Genomic DNA, 10,730 nt, shown 5'->3' on the forward strand with positions numbered 1-10,730 from the left:
TCTCGCGTTTGCGCCTGCGTGTCCCCCCCCCCCCCCCCGCGCCCAGCCCCGACCCCACCGCCGCTGCGTGTCCCGCTGCTGAGCGCCTGAGGGCCCGAATCCCGGGGCGGCGGAATCTGGGTCCCGGGGGTCGCGCCGGGGAGCGAGCCGGGAGGGCGGGGAGATCCCGGGGCTAGGCAGGGGCGCGAGGGGGGTGGAAGCCGTATATTCTCTTTTATTGAAGTGTGAGCGGGTCTGGAGCAGGAAGGAGAGCCCAGGGGAGTGAAGGCGGGCCGGTGTGGGGCGCACGGTTTACCCAAGGCTTCGCGGACACCGTCCCAGCTCGGAGGGCGAGCAGGAAGGGCGGAACCTGGCGCCCGAGCAGTAACGTGGCCGCAAAGGGTACCCCTGCGGACGGCTGCAAAATACACCCCCCGAGACAGTGCTGGGAACCGAGGGCCCAGTTGCTGGGGAGAGAAGTGGGAGCGAGGCTCTCGGCGGAGCGAGGAGGCAGCGGGTGGCACAGAGGGGGTGTGGCACGGGGAACCGCGAGTCCGCGAGCGGAGGGAGGCGCCGCAGATCGTGCCGGCGCGGGCCGGTTCTCCCGAGCGGCCGCTAGGTGGGGGTGCTGTGCTGGAAGCGGTCCAGCGGGCCCCGCGGGAGGCTGCCCGAGGCCGGCACGGCCCCCTGCCCGCGGGAGTGTGGGGCTGCACGGCGAACAAAAGCACGGTATCACACCTCTTTAATAGCCACGGAATCAAAGTCTACGGGTTGGGGGTGGGACAGGAAGAGGAGGGGGCGGAGATCGGTGACCGTCAAACCCAGGAGAGGCCGCTGCCCCTATTCTCTCTCGGCTGTCTCCAGTTCGCGCCCACCGTCATCTTCCGAGCTCAAAACCACCGTCCGTATTGTAATCACAGTTTCACAAGCCCCAGGAAGGTTCCGTGCGGAGACAGGCTGAGCTTTGCCCTTCCCCGGGGTATTGTGACACTCAGAGCATCCCCTTGGTGCAGATGGAAGACACCTGAGACACGGGAGAGGATTCACACTCGTGGAGCCCGGTCCGCAGATTCTCCCCCGCCTCCCCTCCCTCCTCGGCTCGGCCTTCCTCCTGCTTCCTGGCCTGCATCCCTCCCCCAGATCCACCTGTCCGCCCAGGCTTCCGCCTGTCCCCGCCCCTCCCCAGGGGTCAGAGATACCCTGCTGTTCTCACACCCGCCCTCGCTGCCCACGGGGCTCTCACCTGCGCTGTAGCAGCTGTTGTAGGCCCAGTCCGGGTTGGAGGGCATGCTTCGGACACATCGGAAGAGAGTCTCCTGCCTTCCCTGGCCCTCCCGAGACACCACCTGACCCATGGTGAAAGTCACATCATGGAACAGGACCTGACCAGGAATGGAGGAGAAGCTGAAGGAAGTGAGAAAGCCTGGCTCAGGGCTGGGAGGCCTCCGGAGCCCGGACGAGGGAGCCAAGGAAGGAGGGAGGGTCTCTTAAGTTTGGTACGAACAGCGGCGTTGGGAGCGTTTCAGTACCAGGGCATCCACCCCGCTGGGAGAACAGACATCTCGGCCCCCAGACATGGCTTGGGGTATCTGTGGGATTACCTGACTGTACAGCAGATAAACTCCAGCGTCCCAGACTCGCACAACATATCCTTGGGCCTCCAGACCTCTCCCACGCTTAAGGGCCGGTTGCCACATCACCTCTGTCACGTCGGAGTCCTCTGGAGGTGAGGAGTGTGGCCATCAGGACGTCTGGGCATTCTCAGAGACTTTTCACCTCTGAATTCGCTTGGGGCCGGCTGCCAGCCCCAAAGCTCCCTGACCTTGGCCCTCCCCCTGAGCCATTATTTAAAGTTAGTGCTCACCCTTGGAGGTGATGTTGATGGGAACCAGGTGCAGAACGGAGTGCTTCTCTGGGGAGAGGAGGAGGAGAGCTAAGCGGTGCCCACCTGTCCCTTCCCCTCTTGCCTTGGCTCCAGATCCCTCTGCGGCTTGATACCCCCACCCCTGCCCCACCCCACCCCGGAGGCCTCCTCACTCTTCTGCTTATGCTTATGCATGAGCGCTGCTCTCTTCCTCCGGGATCTCTCCCCATTCTCCCAGGCTTCCAGGGCGTTGGGGCTCTACTCATGGAAAGAGGGTCAGGGTTAGGCTAAGAAGCAAGGGTCCCGTGACAGCTTTTCCTCCCAGCCACTCCTGCCACGCTCTCCCCCTACCCCCACCAACCAAGCCCCAGGAGTGCCACACATCACTCATGCACTTTTCCCCAGCGACCTGATTCTTGGTGCTGGCTGTCCTCCAGGATCTGGTAGGTACGAGAAGTATTAATCTTTAACAATTTCCTTTCCTGGAATGGCTGCTGCCTTGACCTCCAAACCTGGGACCCTCTCTTGCACCTCCTCAAAACTTTACAGACCGCAGAGCTAGACCCAGGAGGCCCCGAGTTGGCCCTGGCACCCGTCCTCTTCTCACCGCCCCCTGCTCCCCTCACTCACCTGCTCCCGGAGGCTCAGCCACGGATGCCCCTCCTCCTTCTCGGAAGGCCCTCCGGCCCTCTGCAACCGCGCCACCTCTCTCCTTAGACTTTGCAGCTCTGTTTGTTGGGTCAGCAGAGCCACGGCACAAGCCACGGCCCCCAGAGCTGCCCCCCAACTCAACCAGAGGGCGACTGAGAGTGCTGGCTCTCTGGCCGAGCCCCCCATGTCTCCCGGGGGCCCTTTGGGGGCTAGCAAGGAAGGAGATGAGGCTGGCATGAGCCGGGGACCCCGCCGGAGGCTGCGGCCTCTGGAGTGGGGTGGCCGGGAGGTGGTGGGGAGGGTGGGGGTACAGAAGGGAAGAAGAGTGTTACGCAAGGGAGAAGTAAAAAGGAACTTGAGAATAAAAAAAGGAGGAGGAGAGCCAGTAAGGGGCACTGTTGGCGCTCCTGGAACCCCGCCGTGGGGCCGGTGGTGTCTCAGGACGCCCCCTCCGGACCGACACACACACACACCCCCTCCTCCAGCCTCGGGAAAACTTGGTGCCAGTCTCACTAGGAAGGACAGGACTGCCAGTGACACCCAGAAGGAGCGGCCGAGCTCAGGAACCCTGGGACGGCCCCAGCAGTGGGGGAGGGAAGGGTGGCTGGCTCCGGGCCATGGTGCCAAGAGCAGGGATGGAGAGGCAAGCTGGGCAGTCTCGGGGGTCCGGGGTGAGGGGGCGAAGACCCTCCAACTCAGCCAGAGGGAAGACCTCTGGGAATGACGAGGTGGAAAAGGAGGGACAGGGGGTAGATGGGAAGGAGAACTAGGGTCGCAGAAGCAAGAAACTGGCTGAGTTCTGGGGTTAAGGCCAGGCCGGGTGTGTTGGAATGAGGCCGGCACTACTCCCTGTGCTGAACTTGGCAAGGAGAACTTCCTGTTTCCCGAGAAGAGCTCTTACATAAGGGGCCTGGTCACAGAGAGAGGGAGACAGCCCCAAGCACCCTACCACTGTCAGATTCCTCTCCTGGACCCAGGGGCCCAGGTTCGCATGTTCCCGGGCCCCGGCGTCCTGCTTCCTGACCCTGAGCTCCCTTTCGGGCCTGCTCCCACCCCACATCCCAGCCAGGGCTTGTGCCAGCACCCGCTTAACATCCCAAGGCTGCCAAGAGGAAGGGCCCTGCTCCTCCCTCCTCCCGGCCAGGGATTACCCACAGGAGGAAGCCCGCCTCCTAGGTAAATGAGGCAGCTTCTGCTGGACCTTGGGCAGACATTGATTTTTTTCCTGGCACTTTGCCTTTCCACTCTCTGCTCATGCCTCAGGGGTCAGAAGCAGGCTGGTCCCCACTCCCGAACCCATACGTTGCCCCAGCATGCCAGCCGTCCCGCACCCCACTCTGGGATGCCCGCACCCCCTTCCTGGGGCCCTCCGCCACCCTGAGAAATGCCCCCTAAGCCCCAAGGAAGAGAGAGACCGTGGTTTATTGTCTTTAATATCCACTTATGCACATTTTGTCACAATAATAATAAAAATAATATCTGTTTTTAAAAATCCACAGGGAATTATCAGGGAAGGAGCTTGTCTTGCTCTCAGCCCTTGCGTTTGGGAATTCCCGGCCTAGTCCCCGGGCTCCCTCCTGTCCAGCCGCAATTAGTGCCTGAAGTTGGGGGTGGGGGTTGGGGACCCATCCTCACCCAGAGTAGAGTAGACACAGTGTCCAGGGGCGGCTGTGGCCAGGGCAGGGAGTCAGGAGATACATGGGGGTATTGAATGACCAGGGATTCAGGAGCTAGTGAGGTCGGGGGTGGGGGTGGGGGGGCTGTCAGAGGAGGAGGGGATCTCTATGTGGGGCGGAAAGGAAATGAGCAAGTCCAAGCAGCCCGCAGAGGGCGGGTAGGTAGGGGGGCGGGGGGGATCAGTGGAGGGGGGCACTGAGAGCCACGGTGGGGGCCCCACCAGGGCCCCTCAGTGCACCTGGAAGAGTCCAAAGTAGGTGAGGAAGGGGGCGGCCTTGAGATGGGCCCAGGGGAGGGTGCGGATCCGCAAGGAGGACCCGGGCCGCAGAGGCAGCAGCCCAGACACCTGGCAGAGGCGGAGCTGGGGCCCCAGGGAGCTGGCGGCTGTAGCCGAGAACTCCTCCAGGCAGCGCAGGGCCAGCGCCTCATCCACCAGCAAGTCCAGCTTCAGGTAGACCGCCTTCCCCTCGTCGAAGTGCACCTGCCGGCCGGGCGCAGGAGGCAGAGTCCAAGCCCTCGCTGGCCAAGGCTCGGTTTCCTGCAAGCCCCCCGGGGAGCCCAATGGTCCCAGCCCTGACCCACCACCTCCTCTGGCGGCCCCCCCCCCCCCCCCCCCCCCCCCCCCCCCCCCCCCCCCCCCCCCCCGTCCCAGGGGCTCTGCGGCCTCGGGTGGGGCTTACCTGGCAGTACAGGTAATACAGCCCGGCCCGCACCACGAGGAACTCCCCGCTCTGGCGGTCATAGCGCAGCGGGTTGGAGCTGTTGATTCTGGCCTCCTCCCAGCCGCTCACGGTCCCGTCCACACCTGCAGGGGGTGATCAGAGATCAGGACTTCCTCAGGATCCCAGGCACCCGGTGAGGACCAAAGACTCGGGGCCCCCCTTTACCCAGGGGATGAAGAGCTGGCGCGAGGCTGGGGAGCCCGTGGTGCCCGAGCAAGTGCGTGAAGACGTGAGACGTTTACCGGTGTCTGCGACCAGGGCAGCTTGAGAAGCAAGGTGTCACTCGCCCCGTCCAGGGACAAGAGCCAGATGGAAGGAGAAGTGCTGGGGGCTTTGATATTTTGTGCCTCTGCTGTCCGCCTCTTTTAAGAACGTCCGCATACCGTCCTCAAATCAGACGGGGCTGGGATTACGAGCATTAAATATAAAAAAATGGTACCCAAATGTCCGCTGAGCGATGCGCAGACAAGGAAACGGTGGGACAGCCCCACACTAGGATATTATGCAGCCGTAAAAAAGAAAACCGCTTCCTGGTGGGCAAACCAAAAGCATTGTGCTAAGTGAAAGACGCCAGTCCCCAAAGGACCACACGTTGTAAGATTCCTAGGAAATTTCCAGGTGAATACCTAAAGACAAAGTAGGTCGGTGGTTTCTTAGAGCTGGGGGGCGGTGCTGGGAGAAACAGGGGTGCTGGCTAACAGGCACAGGGTGTCTTGTGCTGATGTCTGCAGCTGTGTGAACTAAAGTCTAGACATCACCGAATGGCACCCTCGAAGCGGGTGAACTGTACGTAAGGTGTAGCTTGATAAAACCATAGCGAAAAATGAAACAACCCAGAGCTCAGGTCATGGCCAAGAAGATGAGTAACAAGACAATGGCCAGGAGCTCAGGTGGCTTCCTGGGTCCCCCTTGGTCTATCACAGGAGTCCCGCTGTCTTCCTGCCCTCACTTGGCCTGCCCCCCACACCCCTGCAGATATGGAGATCCCAACCCCGCCGACAGCCCTTCATTCCCTGGCCCCCCAATTCGAAGCGGCCAGTCCCAGCCCTCCTCTCCTGTCTTCCCCTGGCCACCCTGTTTCCTTCACACCTGTCCCCAACACCGGCAATCATCCGGGTTATTTACGCAGGTGCAAGTGTGGGGTCCGACCACGGTCTCATTCACCACTGTGGCGTGGCACGCAGTGCCGGGACTCCTCTGAGTGGGCGCCCCGCAAACATTGGTGGGAGGCCAGAGGGAGTTGGCCGACGGGGCCCATGCCTCTGGCTTTTTGCAGGATCCACTGCCGCTCTCCTGGGCAGCTGCCTTCCCCAGCCCTTCCTCATCCCCACCCATCTGAGTCCCTACAAGTCTTCCTACAAGTTCTGCCACCTGCATGGCAGGGGGGGACCCCGTCTCCCTCCCCGGCCCAGCCACTGCCATTCCCGCTGGGATTCTTCTCAGCCTCCCTCCTCAGCGGACTACCCCCTGCACCTTTTTGCTGGCTCCTACACAGGACTGCACAGTGAGGTTTCTAAAACGCAGATGGCAGCCTGCCTCTGCCTGCCGTGACCTCAGAATGACTTCCAGACTCACTCTGTGGCCTGGCTCCCTGTTCTCCCCCAGCTCAGGGCTTTGGCATCAGTGGGTCCCTCTTCCCAGAAGGTCCTTGAGCCCTTGTCTACCTTACACTCGTGCTTTGAGCCCCCCCCCCTTCTTGGGGAAGGAGGCCCTGACTCCACCATAGAGTTTTCTTCCTCTAGGCCACCACACATTTCTGGCTGCTCTCCTTCTTGTCCTTGTCACAGTGTACTGTAATTGCCAAATGTACAGGCTCGTCTCCTCTCCCAGATGGTCACTGTTTGAGACGAGGTCTGGGTGGTGGTGCCTGCGGGCCCCGAGCCCCGTCCTTTAAACAGCAGGCTCCCGGCACGTGTGTGTTCAGGCAGCAGAGGAATGAATGTCCGGGTTACTCGACTCATCTGGAGGGCAGGAGGGCTGGCCTGGGGCGTGCAGAGCAGGGGAAAGAGGGAGGACACTCCCCACTGTGGAAGCAGCTGAAGGAAAGGCTGGTGGAGGCTGAAGGGCATGATGTGCCTGGGACCGCCGTGTCCCTCCATGTCACAATCACAGACCCCAAACGCACATTCTTTACTGCCCCGCAGCCTTCCTGTACTTGCCCTCTGACCCTGCTCTAGCACTCATGGAGGCAGGGACTTTGTACCCCTTCTCCTCGCATCTCTGCCCATCTTCCTCATTCTCTGAAGGATCCAGAAGTCATCAGACAAGGGCCCCCGCACCTCCTCCTGATCAGAGCCCAAAACAGACCTGTGCTCACATTCTCCACTGACCCTCTCGTGATGACGGGTGTTGCGTCTCTCCCTTCGTTCTGGAACTCACCCCTTGCCTCCTTCCTGGACATCGACGTACAGGTCCCACCTACCCACCCCTGCGCCAAGCATGGGCAGGTCCACACACAAGTACATTCTAGGGACCTTCAAATCCTGGACCCACCGAGTATGGTCATGGCCTTGGGCAGGTTAAGTAACTTGCGTCTTTAAAACGGAGCTGATCAGAGTATCTTCCTTTTAGGACTGTTGGGAGGTCTAGATGAATGCGACATTCAGTAAATGTTAGCTAAGATCCCTATTTTTCCTCCATCCACATTTCCCTCCAACCACCGGCCCATTGTTCCGCTCATCACAGAGAAACTTCTGGAAAGGGCTGTCCCTGTCTCCAATTCCTCTTTCCCATTCCTCCTCACCCCAACCACACTGGCTTCTATCCTAACTGCACCACTGAAACAGGCTTGGCCAAGGTCACCAGCTGCCTTTTAAGGTTACCAAACCCCCACAGTCAAATCATGTGACCCGTCAGCAGCATTCGGTGCAGACAGCCACACCCTCGCTGGTGAGACCACATCTTCTCGCAGATCACAGGACACTGTCCTCCCCGGCTTTCTTCCCGTCTCCGCTGGGCTCTCCTCTTCTACTCCGCTCCGGGATGCCTTGGAGCCCCAGGGCCTCACTCTTGGGGTCCCTCTTCCCCCCAGTGCCTCATCCAACCCTGGAGGTCTGAACAGCACCCGGATGGCCGTGGGTCCCGACCCAGCCTCAGCCAGCTGACTCTGTCCAGCCATCTGTCCACGGAGCTCACTCATTTATTATCACTTCTCCATTTGTTCAGTAGGAGATCTGAAATCCCATTCTTAATCCACATACCTCCCAACCTATTTCTTCCCTCCATAAATGGCATCATTATGCCCAAGGATGCCCAAGTTAAAAATCTAGAAGTCACTTTTAATTCCCTCCCTTCCCCTGCACATCCAACCCATAAGTGAGCCCAACCTTCTAGCCACACGCGGAATCCATCTACTTGGCTCTGTCTCGACTGCCAGGGCCCTAGACCAAGCCAGCCTCCCGTCTTGCCTCATGGCCTGTCCCACGGAAGGACATTTCAGGTGAGGGCACAGTGTGTGCAGGGAAAAGGGGCTGAGACCAGACCACAGAGAGAATGCAGGCAGGCAGAGAAGCAATGGAATAAGGACAGTGAGTTTGCAGAACCTTAGCTGGACAACATAGTGGGGGACAGAGCAAAGGGACGGGGAAGGGGCTAGAGACTGGGTTTGAGGTTCTGAGGTCACGGTGTTGAGATGGGAGGTGGGGCAGGGATGGAAAAGGAGCCCAGTAGAAACATTCTAAGAAAAATGGTCAGAGTGTGAGGACGCACAGAATCCATGGCAGGGCATGAGTCTGGGAAGAAGAGGTAAGAATCAGATGTGTTTCCTGCACAAGCATGAGGGCTGGTGGCTGGGTGTGGGGAGCCCTGGGTCCTCATGCCTGGATCAAGGCAGAGACCAGGTCTGGGAACTGAGAGAAGCAAGCCCTGCAGATTTTCTCAAACTGGCTTCTGGGGCTCCCAGGCTGAAGGCAGGGAGGGCACTAGGAAGCGAAAGGTTCTGAGGGGCGGCTCTGCCAGGAGGCCAGTGCTGTGGGGGTCAGGGGTGGGAATGGGGTCTCACCGGCCTGTGCGCCGTCCTGTCCCGGTCGTGGGTGAACTGAAAGGCATGGGAAAGTGCTGTTAGACCTGCCCTGTCCCTCTACTGCCCCAGCTCCCTGGGTATATCTCACCCATCACCCACCTTCATAGTGTGCGGCCACTGCTCTGCGACCCCGCGTTTTCCGGCCTTTAGGTGCTGAGAATTAAGGGAGGAGAGATGCGGAATATAGCACGCCCTGACTCTGGGCTCCGGAGACACTTCCCAGTCCTGCCTTGCTCTCAGAGCCCCCGCATCCTTATTCTTGTCCAGGCTCCTGGCCTCAGAGCCTCAGGCCATACCTCCCTCCATAAGGAGACCAACTGCATTGTTTATCACCCAAACTGGGTTGTTTCTGAGAGCAAAACGGTTGCAATTAGTAATATCAGGGAGATAACCGTCAGCAGCCGGGACAGCCCCACGCAAACCTGGACACAGGCTCACCTGGTCATTCCATTCACGAGTCTCTTTGCTTCCTGGGACCCCGCCTCTACCTCCCCAACCTTGTCTCCATCAGGACCCTAGGGGTCCTCCTAATCCTGGGCCAGCCCCTCCTTCACATCCAGCATAAGGTAAGTGAGACTCAGTCCATGGGATGGGAGGGGCTTCAGAGAGAACCATCAGCTGCGGGACTCTGACCTCTGCCCCCACCAACACCCCATCTGTGCCTCAGTTTCCCAATCCCCACCGTAAGTGAGGAGAATGGTGTTGGCTCTGCCCACTCCATGGGACTGTTAGTGTGAACAAAAGCAGTGAGTGCAGAAGCCACTGGCCACTAGGGTTACTCCTGAAGGTGGAAGAAAGGGGTGCTCACCACTTCTGCGAGGCCGAACAAGCCTCTTCAGGAATGGCCCGGGATCCTGGCTTTCCTTTGTCTGGGGATTCAGTTCCTAGGGGCATTAAGGGCAGGACTGAACCCGGGTCTTGCGGGAGGCCACCAAGAGACTAAACCGAGGCCGACAGGGGGTCCCCGTTGGGAGAGGCACCACCAGCCAGCGGCAGGCACGGGAGTCTTGGGGGAGCCGGGTCCTGGGGTCAGGCCCCAGCCTTCACCCCGCGCCCCCAGCGCCCCAGCACACAGACCTGGCATAGACCCTAAGGCGCCCACACCCCGTTGGCGTGCACGGTGGGCGCACACCCCTCAGGCATCGCCAGCATCCCTCCTCCGCGACAGGCTCCCCCCATCCCATACCCCTACCTCGCCCCCAGCCAATAAACACTGCGGACTCAGGTGACACAAACCCCTTTCACGCGGCGGCACCCTCCCCCTCTCCTCCTGTCCCCGACGCCCGCACGGCGGCGCACACCCCCGCACACACGCAGCTGGCACCGCGAGGGCACATCCCGCGCCCCGGGCTCGCGCACACTCCCCACGCCCCACCGCGCGCGCCCGGCACCCACTGCCACTCACCGGCGGGTCCGGGTCCTCCTCCGCCACCAGCTCCCCCTGGGAAGGCTCCTGCTGGGAAGGAGGCAGCGTCACCCCGTCCCTCTCCACCTGACATCGCACCCTCCACCCATCTTCCTGGCCCCGTGCCCTCCGCCCACCCGGCCCGGTCCGCCGCGCCGCAGACTCGGCTCCCGGCCGGCCGCGGGAGGGCTGCGCCGCGGGGCCTCACCTGGGCGGGCGGCGGTGCCCGGCTGCCCAGGCTGGCGGCGGCCAGCAGGAGGCCGAGGCAGGCCAGCGCCAGGCCCAGGCCCAGCGCGAGCGGCGCCAGCAGGGCGGTGCCCGGCTCCCCCCGGCGCCCCCTCCGCCTCTGGCTCCGACGGGCGGCCATGGGGGCGGGGGGCTGTGCCTGCCTCGCCGCGCCCCCCCCCCCCC

At 61.5% G+C, this 10,730-nt stretch overlaps 2 protein-coding genes across 4 annotated transcripts; both read right to left on the bottom strand.

Moving 5' to 3' along the window:
- Positions 1–704: 704 nt before the first annotated feature.
- Positions 705–3,307, bottom strand: TNFSF13 (TNF superfamily member 13). The gene is made up of 6 exons (XM_059380876.1): positions 2,474–3,307; positions 2,017–2,101; positions 1,844–1,891; positions 1,581–1,699; positions 1,223–1,361; positions 705–1,003 (listed from the first exon to the last, which is right to left on the bottom strand). Exons 1-6 carry the CDS (start codon positions 2,729–2,731, stop codon positions 894–896), a joined length of 759 nt encoding a protein of 252 aa, XP_059236859.1. The 5' UTR covers positions 2,732–3,307; the 3' UTR covers positions 705–893.
- A 603-nt stretch (positions 3,308–3,910) lies between these two features.
- Positions 3,911–10,724, bottom strand: TNFSF12 (TNF superfamily member 12). 3 transcript variants are annotated; one of them, XM_059380878.1, is made up of 7 exons: positions 10,528–10,724; positions 10,320–10,367; positions 9,723–9,798; positions 9,014–9,067; positions 8,894–8,929; positions 4,852–4,976; positions 3,911–4,652 (listed from the first exon to the last, which is right to left on the bottom strand). In XM_059380878.1, the coding sequence occupies exons 1-7, from the start codon at positions 10,684–10,686 to the stop codon at positions 4,401–4,403; spliced, it is 750 nt and encodes a 249-aa protein (XP_059236861.1). In that variant the 5' UTR covers positions 10,687–10,724; the 3' UTR covers positions 3,911–4,400. The 3 variants fall into 3 exon arrangements, with proteins under 3 accessions (XP_059236861.1, XP_059236860.1, XP_059236862.1); XM_059380877.1 differs by having other exon boundaries at positions 10,320–10,370; XM_059380879.1 differs by lacking the exon at positions 8,894–8,929 and having other exon boundaries at positions 10,320–10,370.
- Positions 10,725–10,730: the final 6 nt, after the last annotated feature.

This window comes from Mustela nigripes, chromosome 16 (genome assembly GCF_022355385.1).
Source record: "Mustela nigripes isolate SB6536 chromosome 16, MUSNIG.SB6536, whole genome shotgun sequence".
Taxonomy (NCBI): Eukaryota; Metazoa; Chordata; class Mammalia; order Carnivora; family Mustelidae; genus Mustela; species Mustela nigripes.

Coding starts and splice junctions, on each gene's coding strand:
- TNFSF13 (XM_059380876.1), bottom strand. CDS start 2,731: ATGCCAGCCTCATCTCCTTCCTTGCTAGCCCCCAAAGGGCCCCCGGGA. Junction 1,362..1,580: donor TTTATCTGCTGTACAGTCAG/GTAATCCCACAG, acceptor ATTCCTGGTCAG/GTCCTGTTCCATGATGTGAC. Junction 1,004..1,222: donor CAACAGCTGCTACAGCGCAG/GTGAGAGCCCCG, acceptor CCCGTGTCTCAG/GTGTCTTCCATCTGCACCAA.
- TNFSF12 (XM_059380877.1), bottom strand. CDS start 10,686: ATGGCCGCCCGTCGGAGCCAGAGGCGGAGGGGGCGCCGGGGGGAGCCG. Junction 10,371..10,527: donor GGGCACCGCCGCCCGCCCAG/GTGAGGCCCCGC, acceptor CCTCCTTCCCAG/CAGGAGCCTTCCCAGGGGGA. Junction 9,799..10,319: donor AGGAGGACCCGGACCCGCCG/GTGAGTGGCAGT, acceptor TAATGCCCCTAG/GAACTGAATCCCCAGACAAA.